Source organism: Betta splendens, chromosome 4, assembly GCF_900634795.4.
Source record: "Betta splendens chromosome 4, fBetSpl5.4, whole genome shotgun sequence".
Classification (NCBI taxonomy): Eukaryota; Metazoa; Chordata; class Actinopteri; order Anabantiformes; family Osphronemidae; genus Betta; species Betta splendens.
In genome coordinates this window covers 25,301,549-25,314,745 of record NC_040884.2, presented here as the reverse complement: position 1 = coordinate 25,314,745, position 13,197 = coordinate 25,301,549, and the positions used below count along the sequence as shown (strand labels likewise).

The 13,197-nt window shown below is 42.7% G+C and overlaps 1 protein-coding gene across 9 annotated transcripts in view; it reads right to left on the bottom strand.

Annotated features, from left to right (window-relative positions):
* The window catches only part of celf5a (cugbp, Elav-like family member 5a), a 144,008-nt gene that overhangs the window by 119,981 nt on the left and 10,830 nt on the right, over positions 1 to 13,197 (bottom strand). For all 9 annotated transcript variants that reach the window (XM_029149055.3, XM_055507749.1, XM_029149054.3 and 6 more), the window contains exon 2: positions 10,518 to 10,600. In XM_029149055.3, the coding sequence (XP_029004888.1) occupies positions 10,518 to 10,600 (83 nt within the window). The remainder of the gene's footprint in view (positions 1 to 10,517; positions 10,601 to 13,197) is intronic.

Genomic DNA, 13,197 nt, shown 5'->3' with positions numbered 1-13,197 from the left:
GCAAAAAATAAGCCAGGATTTACAATTCAAAGATGCTGTGGTTTGATAGAATATGGCTGGGGTGGGTCAACATTTTTGATATTTGTAATTTCTTATTTTCTTTGCGCTCCGTGCTGATCCTCAGATAACCTGCCATCTCTTCTGCTTTTATTACTGTGTGTCCCATTTCTGTAAGCTATAGCCAGACCACTATCAAGTATCTTCAATAAGGGAGGCTGGACTGCAAAAGATAGCAGTGTTGACAAAGAAAGTACTGTAAGAGAGTCAGAAAAAGTGAAAGTGAGAACAAGAGATAGAAAAGGATTTTATGTTTTCTTGCTGAAAATTCTTTCCTAGAAACTACTCTACAGGCACTGTAACTATAGCCGACTACCCTATACCCACAGGGCTTTCACTATATACAAACACAATAACAAATGTGGTATTATCAGATCGTGGTCAGTCAGCAGAAACGGCCTAAGAGCTCTTAGACGTGTCAGAGGAAATGACAGACTTTCTTTGCTCCTCCCATGAGTCCAATCCGTCCAGTGTTAAGTTAGTTAACAGTCCCCTATAGAGCTTTCAAGGGTCAGTGTTACGGTTTTCCTTTTAAAGACGCATTCAAAATCAGTTTGTTACTGATGGCTATACGTACTGTAGGACATACATAACGCATACTGTACTCTCTCGTCTCATTTTCCAATGACGTTTGAACAATCTGCAGAAACAAGTATAATGCTTTACAGGACCATTAAAAGCAGTCCCTCAGCTGGCAGAACAAGAGCAAACCACAAAGGGGATATTGGGAGGAAAGAGGTTCTTAGAACTATAGAAATACTGGAGAAGAGTAGATGAAGCGGGTTGGACAACATGCTCTGGCTTTCCCCGGTCTCGAAACAAGGGCACTGGAGAGTAGTCTTTCAAGAATATATTAATAACACAGCAGTAAAAGCACACCCATGAGGCGAATGGGTACAATCTGAACCCATCAAATTAATCTGAGATAAATTTGCAAGTCATCATCATAATTTAAAAATGTTTTAGAGTTGGAATAAAAGATCAAAGAACAGAGGGAAATACTCTGATGACAAAGATGTAAGATACAAAGAGATGAGAGGTAGAAAAAAAGAAAGGAACTGAGGAGAGGGAGGAGGTGGTTTGCACAGTAGACATTTCAATGAACAAAGCAAAGGTTTTGAAAGCAAAACAGGAAGACAGACAGACAGACAGACAGACAGACAGACAGACAGACAGACAGACAGACAGACAGACAGACAGACAGACAGACAATGCACAGACACACAGACAGACAGAAGTGACGCATAAAAAAGTGGAAAGGCTGGAAAGTGGCGACCTAAACTCAATCTGATGCTGCTGCGCTGTGATCCAGATTGGTGGATTCATAAATAATGAATCAAGAAAAGCAGGTCAAATAACGTGTTTAAATAATGTGCTGTTTCGCCCTGTATCCTCATACTTAATGGACTGTACATGTGCTTCCTCACTTAACCAGTAACTCAGCCTCCACTTCCATTGCAGTCATTTGCCTGAGCACCGTGTTGAATTTTACACATCTTTGTATCAAATCTATACGTTCCAACCAATGAAATACTAACTCATACCAAAGGGCAGGGAGGGCTCCTTTCCAGTAATCAGCATCAGAGGAAGACACACACACACACACACACACCTGTCACCTACTAGTACAGTACATAACATTAACACACTATTATATATACATATACATATATTATAGACATTTGTGAAACCATGATGCAGTACAAACAATACAAATGTCATCACATGACGTAATGAATAAATACAGGCCTATAAATTAAAGGCAATACAGAACCACTGCTGTGGGTCTCATCCACTGAAATACTGAAAGATGTTCCATGGACCCCATCAATACTAAATATTAATATATTGGCAAAACAACAAACAAAAGTCAAACTGCGTATCCCAGCTGGATGTACATGACTACATCCTTCCTGTCCTGACGCTGCTCTCTGCTCTACTAGTTTTTATCCACCCAGTTTATACATTTATATTCTAACATGAAAATCTGAGAGGTGGCATCTGAGCGCCACACTGTCAACCTAACGATTGCCTCTGGGATGCCGCTGGACTTCATCACCGGATTCAATAAAGGAAGGACCACAGCTGTGCAGCTTTCCTCCTGATTCATACAGTAAGGCCTTCAACCACCAGTCCTAATCAAGCAGCGAGGCCTTCCATCAATATCTCCCACTCTCCATTTCCCTCTCTCCATTTCACTTTCACTCCCTGCATGACATTTCTTAATCTTCACAACTCAGTGATTCAAATAGCTTTCACAGTTGCCCCGTCTACTTTTTGACCCATCCCCACTCATTTTCCTGTGTGTCTCTCTCTCTAATCCACATATCTTCATCTTTTGCCCTCTTTTTCCATTTTCTCTTCCCTATCTCCAAGCTGACTTCTCAGAGCCACCTCCAGTCTGCAAATGTGCAGAAAGCACATTAAAAGATGCACACGGGCTAACCCTCTGCAGACTGCACCCTCTAAACCGTGCCACACATAGGTACAGTAAATGTATGGGAGCTACAGAGGAGGGTGAACGAGCACAGTCTCACTCACAGTCACTCAGACACACACATGTACACACATGAATGTAAAGCTTTGTACCGTGCCAACAAACTGAACGCTACAAGCCCTTCACGGGTATCGGATGCAGCCTCACTAAGGTTTTGGGTTGTGGTGGGAGAGGGGAATTTAGTGTTTCATCTAAATGTTCACTTGCTGCCTGGAAGTCATCCAGTATACTGTTTTACTCTGAATTATTGAAAAGCTGCCCCTTATTGTAGCTGGGACTGAAATAGTTTAGAGGCCGCATGCTGTACAACAACTTACAACAAAAGTGAGCACACCTCTGCTCAATAAAACCTGGCACATACTGTAGTGTACACCTTCTGTCAAATTGTATTTTAGACAAACCCCCAAAACACTGGGCCAATGAATCCGAAAAATGTGGATGTTTACCTCAGATGTTTTAATGTAGTACTGCATGCAGAGCATACTGTCTGGAGGTATTCCTACAGTACTAATACCTCGTGTCCAGAAGGTTATAAATGCTCTTGTACATTCTTGTACCCATCAAGGTTTCCATGACAGATAAAAAGGAATCACTTAATTAGAGGGTCCGGCAAAGTCTAGCTTCAAAAACACACCCTCCACAACTCCTGTTGAACCCTAACACAAAGACGCTCCGGATCCTGCCAGCGCCGGCTCTGCTGTACGCGGCGCCCTGGCATTCTGCAGGGCAGCCGACAGAAGTTTTCACCACGAGCGATCACCCTGACACTGGCTCCCTGAGAGAGCTGTGCTGACAGGCCTCCTCTGCAATGCAAATACCCACTTCCACATGAGCAGCCCCATCACTGGCGTTCCCAATACACTTGTATTCCATGTCATTATCCCCAGGGATCCCTCCACACGCTGCTCCCCTCCTGCACCCTATGCCTCATCCTGCTGCCCTTATCTAGGACAGGAAGGGGACCGCAGCTTAAAACAAATCGCTTTGCCTGGCTGATGCATTGGTAGCCGTGATGGAGGGCTGCCACAGGCTGTTTCCACTCATGCCTCCTGTCAGTCACAATCCTCTCCTTGCCCTCCAGCTATGTGTACTGTATTTCATTAGTTCTGATTTTTGCTGACAAATGCTTGCTGTCATTCTGTGCAGCTCCCTTACCCTCTCTGTGGACACTACACCAAAGCACAGCTAGATCTGCCTTACAAATGAGCTCCCTCTGGCTTCAGCGCACTTTTCCATCTGCATACAAAGACTGTACGGCACATGGCTCATATGTGCAGCGTATGCACAAACAAGTGTCATAATTTTGAATGTGAGGTGGCAACATTACTGTGGGTATTCCTCTGTTCTTTTTCTGTATTTAACTAGTACTGCACTTCATGGTAGTTCTGATTGCAACGTCAGTGTATAGTATATAAGGACACAATGCTGCAATAATTGTGTAAATGTGACAACCTGGTCTCCGCTGATGTTCAATAACAATCACATGATGAGTCAGCATCTGTTTAGCTTGTGTCAAATACGGTCACACACTGTGTAAAGTAGACCAGGAGATGGATGCAGAGGAGCAGGTGACACATGCAGTAAAGAATGTGACCTGTTACATACAGGAGGGTTGTTTAAGATTCAAGCGTATTGACAGGGTCCAGGGGTCACCTCCTTCTGTCCTGCAATGGTGCAAGGTCCAAAAATAGAGATGTCAGCTCCTATCAGCATTATTAATGATGCATGTTAACTGTGTTCTTCATTAATGAGTTAAGTGACATGTTCTCAACTGAAATTGTCATTGCACTGTACGGCTTCTATTTGGGTTTCAGGATTTGTGTTAGTTGGTCTCTGTAACATGTATGGATGTATAATGTAAAAGAACACAGTCACAATATCTTAGTAGTGAAAGTTTTATATGAATGTTATTTTCTGATTGTTGAGTGATTGTGTCCAGTCCACTTTCTCTATATGTGAAGACTTTCACCAAACTTCATACTGTGAAAAAAAAGATTTGTCGCATAATGTTGCTACTTACAGTATATTTAGTGATTTACATAACACATCCATGTTTGCTCCATGTCACTAATATTAAACCCTACATATAAGCAGAAAAATGTTCAGCCTCCTCTTCTACTTTACCGTCATCAGATAATGACTTGTCATCGTATTATTTTGACCACAGATAACCAGGTATTTGCACACTAACAAAGAAAGGCTTCAACCTTACAAGCGCATATTTAAATAATTAATAATAATTAATTAATAATCAATTAAATCAGGGGCATTCACATGTATATAACTGCACTGGCTGAAATCGCAAGTTTGATTATATTATTGTGCAGTGCTCTGACTCTGTGTTCAGGAGGTTTATCATCCATGTGTGCCCCCTCTGCTCACTCACACTCTCCTTCTGTGTCTGCAGGCAGTGGCACACCTGTACAAGTCTGTACAGGGAGCCACAGACGGATTGTCATTTGGTATCTGGGCCTTGCCTTTTACACAGGTCTGCACAGCTACTGTATGCCCTCCAGCCTGGAATAAATCCAGACTCATCTGGTTTAGGCCCTCTGGTACCAGTGATGCCTCACAGCACTAAACATAAGATAATCCAAACTGTGTTGCATCAAAATTAGGCACGAGAGCACAGGTGTGCTGCCAATGAAAGTAAAAAACAAAGCTACCCACAGACTATGTACACACACCCTTCCCTAATTACAGTACACAGATAAACAAATTCTAACCCAGATCACAGCCGAGCCACATGACAGGCAGGCGAGCAGTCTCCAGCCGCAACCAGAAATAGGTTAAACGGGCTAAAAATATCAAAAACATTAATAATTCAGCTTTTTTGTGAACCTGTACCACAGAAAAAATAGAACAATTCTCACTGTGAAGTGGCCTATTGGGCATCACACAAAAGCCCCAAAAGTGAGTTATCCTAAGCTCTGTCATATACGATCATCTGGAATGCAGCATCTTGTGCTTTTGACAGATTTGTTATGCGTTGCACTTGGAACAGTGGAATTGAATTTTCTGATTTAAAGTAGTCATGACCTTTTATAACCCTATTTTGCATTGAATTGAACTTGATGGTTCTGTAGTTACATTTTCTTAGTTTGATACTGTTTTTATTGACTTGGGTCAGCTCTTGGACCTATAGTACCTTCCTGTGGTTTTGGTCAAATCTCTGCTTTTTTGGCATGGATTAACAATTGTGTGTGTGGAAATTAAATTTAAATCACAGACAATGTTCAGTAGTTTAACCAATACCTGAGTCCTTTAATGTGTACTTATCTTATTCCAGTGGAAAAAATATCTTGCAGGAACACAACCCAAATAAAATACAGGAGTTTATTAATAACGTTATGTCCAAGGTTAATATAAAAAAGGCAAAACATAAGACAAGCTGAGCAGCAAGGACACAGTGTAATTTACTGTAATACAAATGTTAATTTTCGACATAAAGCAGAAAAAATTATTTTAAAGAGGAAAAGACCTTGATCATTACTCTTTCATCTACCCCTCCAGTATGATTTTCTTAAGCTCACATACATACATGCACACTCTTCTGTTAACCAAGGGCTAAATTCCGACGAGTCCCCTCTCCCTGACTACAAGGCCTCCAATCCTGCCAGTACCAATTGGCTTCACGCTGACCGATCGGCTCCACTCCCGCCCCCACCCCGGCCCACTCAACACAGGCACATACAGTACACACACAGTCATACAAGTACACTACGCTCACACCCCGCCAACCTTCACAGAGGGTAGCACTGAATTATTCAGCCTTTGCGGCTGCTAGGACGGCACGCAAGATAGCTTGGCTGTAGTTGATAAACAGGTGGGTAGCATGCACAAAGAAGTATGGTGGCTCGCCAGCCTTATTTCCACTGAACAAGGTTGGCCAACACAGCTAAGCTCTGCTCCCTGCTCTGCATACATCCAGTCACACACACACAATTACACATGCTAATGCATGCAAACCCATGCATGCACATGTACTGTATGCAGACACACACCAATCCGCATGCACTCACAATCGGCTAAGATTTCACGCAACGTATGTGTGTATGTGCATTGGGTTTAGTGCAAGAGAGAAAGTGAGAGAGAGAGAAATGGAGACAGCGGCAATTGAGAGGGAGGGGATCTACTTAGAGTGTTGACATTGCAGGAGCCCACATGTGTGTGCCAGAGCATAATCTTCTTCCTGCTCTCATTGGGATTTTAATGTGAGTGCTATTTCCATAAACCTGCCTCCTGAATCACTGCCAGCCTCTTGCACTCTCCCCAGGCCGAGCTGTGCTAATACTAGGAGCAAATGCATGCAGCAAACACATATCCACCCGTTCCTCTCCAAGACAATCACTGCTGTACACAATGCTAGCATGACCAAATGGAGGGGAGTGTGGCATGTTTTCCTGTGCTACAGTAAACAGAGTTGCAGCAGTGATATTATTTCTTGGATCTGCTGGATTTGAAGAGTGGCACTGAGGGGACAGAGAGTTTGAGTAGAGAGGGGTAGCTGGGGATTGAGTGAGGGGGATGGGAGGGCGGATAGTGTGAAGGAAGCAGGATTTTGTCATGATGCTGAGCTGGATGGAGTAAATCTCCTGCGGACTTGTGTAGAGAGCCATGACACTCAAAAGCACACACACACACACACACACGCACACACACACACACACACACACACACACACACACACACACACACACACACACACACACACACACACACACACACACACACACGCACGCACACACACACAAACACACACCTACACACACATCTATAAGAACAAAGTATGTGTAAGGGATTATCAAAAACATTATATAGTTTAGGTCATCCGGAACTGCTTAGACTTAACATGGTAAAACAAAACCTGATGAGTTGAGTGTTGAAGTTAACACACACGCATATTTACATACGCTAAAGTACTCATATGGTTACGTACCTGTAACAGAAAAAGCACTGCCTTTCCATCAGCTGCAAACAAGCACGCAAATAACACATTCAAGCCTCACTGTTGTGGGCGGTGTGTGATAGCGGCAGGCTGCCATGTGCACATGTTTTTCTTCCCACCATTATACACCACTCCCCATATCGCAGGGCCCACTACAGTACAATGCAAGGCCAGCTAGCACACGCGGCTAATAAAGCCGAGCAACGCACACCTGGCCAACTGTCGGAGCTTCTCCTGTTCGGTGGCCAAACTTATGTCAGGCGATTGTATTCCCAAGGTTCCCATCAGCCTTCACAGCAGGAATATATATTCCAGTTCAGTACACTTCCATTAGGCCATACTGTTCCTTTCAGCAGCTAATGTGTAACAGGGGGACGTGGATAATAACATCCAAGAACAGCGGCACTTCTTTTTGTAATCAGAGGGCACTGGTCGTGTGTGTTTCTAGTGGCTTCATGCCCACATGTGAGCGGGTGCAAACATGCAGCATGGACAGCAACCGCACTCACATGTTTGTCATTGTAATTAAAATACTTATACTAGAATGCATTGTTTCATGGAAAAACAAATGATATTTAAAGAACTACTCTGTAATTGGCTCCCTGGGCGAAAGGCAATTGTGCACGTGTGCGGCAGAGACAAACAAGGCAACAATCCATGCATGTGCTCATCGCAATGCTAAAGTGAAAAGCCAACAACATTCAATCACGAGTTCAGTACAAGGACACCGGATTACACAGCTGACTGTGTTTATCTGAATATTAAAACAGGGATCCTTTCAGCCAACAGTTTATTTGCTGTACGGATGCACAATGCATGTCTAGGCCTAACAACCTGATAACAATAGCAGTAGCAACGTACTTAATGATCCACTCCTATTATGTTAACAATATTAACTTGAAAGTAATTTCTTGTCTCATCAAAACAGAAGTGAGTGATTCAAAGCTTTGTCCAAGGACACTGCAGTTGACACAGACCTTCTATTTAAAGTTACCCAGAAATACTCCATCTCATGAAATTCAAGTGCGTGTCTGATAATGATGGTGTACATGCTGGTGTCTGTGGATGCGCTAGCATGTGTGCGTGTGCACAGCCTTGTTTGTGCTTTTCCTTCAGTAAAGGGCTCAGCGTGAGACTCGGAGTAGCTTGTTAGGTGGTACAGTTTCCCTACACTGGTCTAGTCATTTGCAACAAGTCCAGCAGGATTTTAGGTTATGACATGAATTCAAATTCTAACATTCCAAATAACACGAATTGACATGAAGCCAAACCGGTCAAAGTTTTATGCAAAAGAGCAGCAACACTGAGGTTAATGACAAAATGCAGACATTAATAACTCATAACTCATCACCGGAGAATTCCTAGTTTACATTAATTATACCGCAGCCCCAGGCAAAGTGCATATCAAGCAGGATTTTGCAAACAAACAATCGGTATATGTACTTACCATTAAGCAGAAAAGCAACAGGGGTCATATTGCAAAATATTCTTAAATATTGTAATGTGTGTGAGGCTCAAGAGATGATGGCAGGAGAAGCATTACACAGCAGACAAACAAAAACGCTATGTATATAAAGCAGTATGTGTTGACTTTCTAATCAATACTGTTGCTTCTACAGGATGTTAGGGGACACTCACTTGCTGCAGTAATGTGTTTTGCAGTGTACTACATCCATGTGTTACGTGTAGCTGCAGTATTATAGCAAACGTTGCCTGCGTTTTCATGGACCGCTGGCATTTGTGTGTGTGAGTGAAGTTGAAAGGAAGGGAACAGCAGAGCAGCATCCTCTGTGAGGCCTGACACTCATCAACGTCTGCCTGTTCCATTTCTATGACACGCTCTGTCTCAGGAAGAGCAGCGGCAGTGGAGCACTGGGAGAGAAGGGAGACAGGAGGATGCGGGGTGGACAGAACTGGGTGGGGTAGAGGGGAAGTCAGCAGGAGGACTAAAGCGGGACTGAAAGGTACAAGAAAATGGTTTTATTTCTCTCAAGTGATGTCAACTTTCAAAGTCGCAGTGTGTGTGAGAGCATTTTCTACACAAATGGTAAAGCTAAAATGTTTCTGAGAAAAGTGCACCTGGTAAGAGGAGGTTCACTAGTTCTGTACATTCTCTTTAGAGTGAGGCTTCTTTTGTTAAGGCTATTTAATCCCAGCACCATGTACAGTAAAGTCTCACAGACACCCTGTCAGCCTGTTTGGAGCTGGGGCCAACATTATGACTGCAACACATCATGAGAAAGGTCCCAGCTGGACCGTGTGCTTAAAAACAGCCAAATGCTCCCATCTTTAACCCATGAACAAAACCTCTGGCGTAATGGAGGAGTGCCATTTCCCTCTCTCCGTCTTCTGTCTTCTTAGTCAAATGCAGTGGGAAAAAGGAGAACAATGACACCCTCCAGACAAAATGAATGAAACAACTTCACCACAGACCTCAAAACCTTGGCCTTTTAGCTGCACTTTTCAGGCTCTTTTTCGTTATTATGGGGTTATGAATGGGGGCTAAATGATTGAATATTGCAAATAAATACCAAAATTTCTCCTGTTTGACCTCCATAGAGACTCTTACCTCTAAATATGAAACAGTTACAAGCACACTTACAAAAGAACAAAAGCCAGACAAACAACAGGCATAAAGTATAAATAAGTTGAATAGTACCCTCAATAAAACACAGTAGGTGATGTTCACTTTATCTTAGTCAATCTAGGCTCTATTAAAATTATATCTGCTGAAGACAGAAATACAAACTGCCTTGACACTAACAAACTGACATTCTACTGTATGTGACTGCTTTAAAAATATGAGGCAGCGCTGGTCTGATCAATGCTGGCAATATCCCCTAGAGAACAGGCACATGTAAAAGTTGAAACTAGGCCTTTAAAGGGCTGAGCTATTGATTGAAGTGTTTTTTATCTTTGGAACTATACAAGGAGAATGCCAGCTGGTGTGCAGCCTGGTGTACATGCTACGGCTGCCCACCGTTGCAAGAGACGTGGAAAGAGACAGATTCTTACCCCTGGCAGTGTTTTCTGTTCGTGCAGGGCATTCTGGGCTTTGATGGCCGACTCCCGGGCGCAGTAGGTGAGGAATGCACAACCTGGAACGAAAAATGAATAATATACATTAGTGTATGATCTGTTATAAAAACACCTTGCAAAATCAGATCAAGCAACTTTGCATTTCACTAAATGTAAATTTTGTTGGCAGCGGGTGAGAGAAAAATAAAATCATAGCAAAGTAAGAGATGGGCATAGATTTGGAAAGATGAATTGCTAAGCATGTCTGGTCTCCCCATCCCCGATGCCATGTCCTGTCCAAAGCCCGGCCATACTGTAGCTCCCACCCTGAATTGTTGTGACAGCAGCTGAGACAAAGCGAAGAAGAGAAGCAGGGGAGCACTGGGGGGTTTAAAGGAAGGGAAGAGGGGATGGGAGTAAGTCAGTGTAAGAATGCAGACGAAGAGCAAGCAAAAAGTAGTGTTAAAGTTCTCCAGGGTGAACGCCTGAATATAAGACTTCAAAATATGACGGCGTGCATGCACACATACACAAAGACAAAAGCACTACTGTAAAGCCAGTGTGAAACATGCACACGCAACATCTGTCAAATCCACTGTATGAAGACGAGACGCGCGAGATAGAAAGCGAGCAGATGGAGTACCGAGGCAATCATTTTCCCCCTGACTGTCTAAATAAATAGACTTGCTTGTGTTCTATTAATGAGGTTCATATGGGTTACCCTACATCATATTTCTGCCACTCTAAAGGCGGTTTATTAGCAGCCACTGCATTTTGGATCTCATTTCAAAAACTAAATGTATTCAGTGGGTGGTGATGGATTAAGTGTCTTAACACTGACAATATTCCAATCCGTTTTTCATGCTGCATGCGAGATCGCGTTTGCCTATTAAACACCATCTATTGTTGTTATGTGTGTGCATGTGTAGTTTTAAGCCATTTTAATGACCTACACTTGCTTGGCCTTCACTGTAACCTCTGCACCACAGAGAAGGATTAACATGCTATGAGACACGCTGACCCATTGATTGACCTGTAACCTGCTCCGCCTCAGTAAATCTAGAGTGACACGTGTGTCTGTGGCAGCACACCTTTGTTTTAACGTATAACACCTTTTGGCCACTATAATTAAAGTAAATACATTTCTTTCCTGTGTAATGAAATGTCCCCTTGAGTTTGAGACAGTCCCTCATCACCCTGCCCTTTTTTTTTGATAAAGACAGACAGCGGTTGAGTCTGTTCAGGGTCGTGACCTTTGAGGTGGACGGCCGTGCTGCAGCCCTCCCAGTGGCCTCCCCTGTCCCACCACCACTAATATAATGATTTCCGATGCCTGCAAAGAAGATCTCTCAGTCACTCACACTGCTGTCCGTCTCTTTCTGCATCAGCTTGTAAAAAAAGCACTAGGACTGCGGAAATGTCAGTGCTGTTTGGGGATTGTTTGTTTGTTTCTCAAACGGGCGAGGGTAATAGGAGGGAATGACTCTGTTTTAGTGGTTGTTTTTCTCTCTTTTTTTCTGTCTGCGGGCATGTAGTTGTTGGTTTACTTGACAAATGCTGGCCCTGTATCACCAAATGAGAAAGAAGTACTTTGCATTACAATCACAAGGTCTATCACAAAATTTATTTGTTAATGCGTAAAGCACGGGGCGTTCAGAGTAAATTAATAACAACAACAACAGTAGCAAACAAAAGAGAAACATGAACTCCATTTAAATGTGATTCTGTGCTCTTTAATGTATGGCTTAATAAGAATTTACAGGCCACGGGCAAAAAAAGCTTTAACAACTCCATAATTGGAATCCAAACACGTACAAATTGTTGGTGCTGTGTTGCATACCAAGCGCAAAAGTGCGTTGGGGGGGTGCATGATGAAATAGTTTGAAACACAACAAAAAGGCACAGTAATCGAAGCCTGCTGACACTGCAGTGGGGGAAGCCTTCCCATTGTGAGGAGATGATCCTCTGCATGGTCGGATAGAAACCTAAAACAGCCTTATCTCACGCATTGATTTCAGCTTTAAAGAGAACAGATTCCTCCTCTCGTCTTTGTTCCTGCCCCGTCCTCTCTCCTCCTCTCCTAGTCCCGACTTCTTTCTCTTGTTCAACTCAGCTCTGCCTGTCTCCTATTTCTAAATAATATATTTTTACCGTGTGCAGTGCGCATATTTTGGGAATCATCCCCCCATTTCCCCTGTGTTGAAATGTACAGTTCCCACAGAGTCCTACATGGAAGAGAGGGTGAATGGAAATAGCCAGGGTGACAGCAGCCATTTGCCTTGATTTTGCAACCTGTCTCTAATATGTGGATAGTATAATTACTAAGTTATTTGTATTGGGTGAAATATTATTAGCATTTATTATTATTACTACATATTTTTTACATCATAACATATGATGGAGGATCACTGAATGCCATTTTGTAGTTACTACAATAAAATGTGCTACTTAGTTAGCTAGAGCTAGCATTAAGCACTGATTTGTTAGCTAGTGGCAACTAGCTAACAATTAATAGCAACTAAAACCAGTAGCAATTGCATTAAGTAATGTTAACTTGCTTAACTGTTATCTAAATTGTATTTGATAAAGTTGACTTTATTTGTATTTGGTCACAAATGGTGTAATTCACTTGTTATGCTAGCTGACTGTTTTAGTAACCTTTATTTTTTCTCACGAT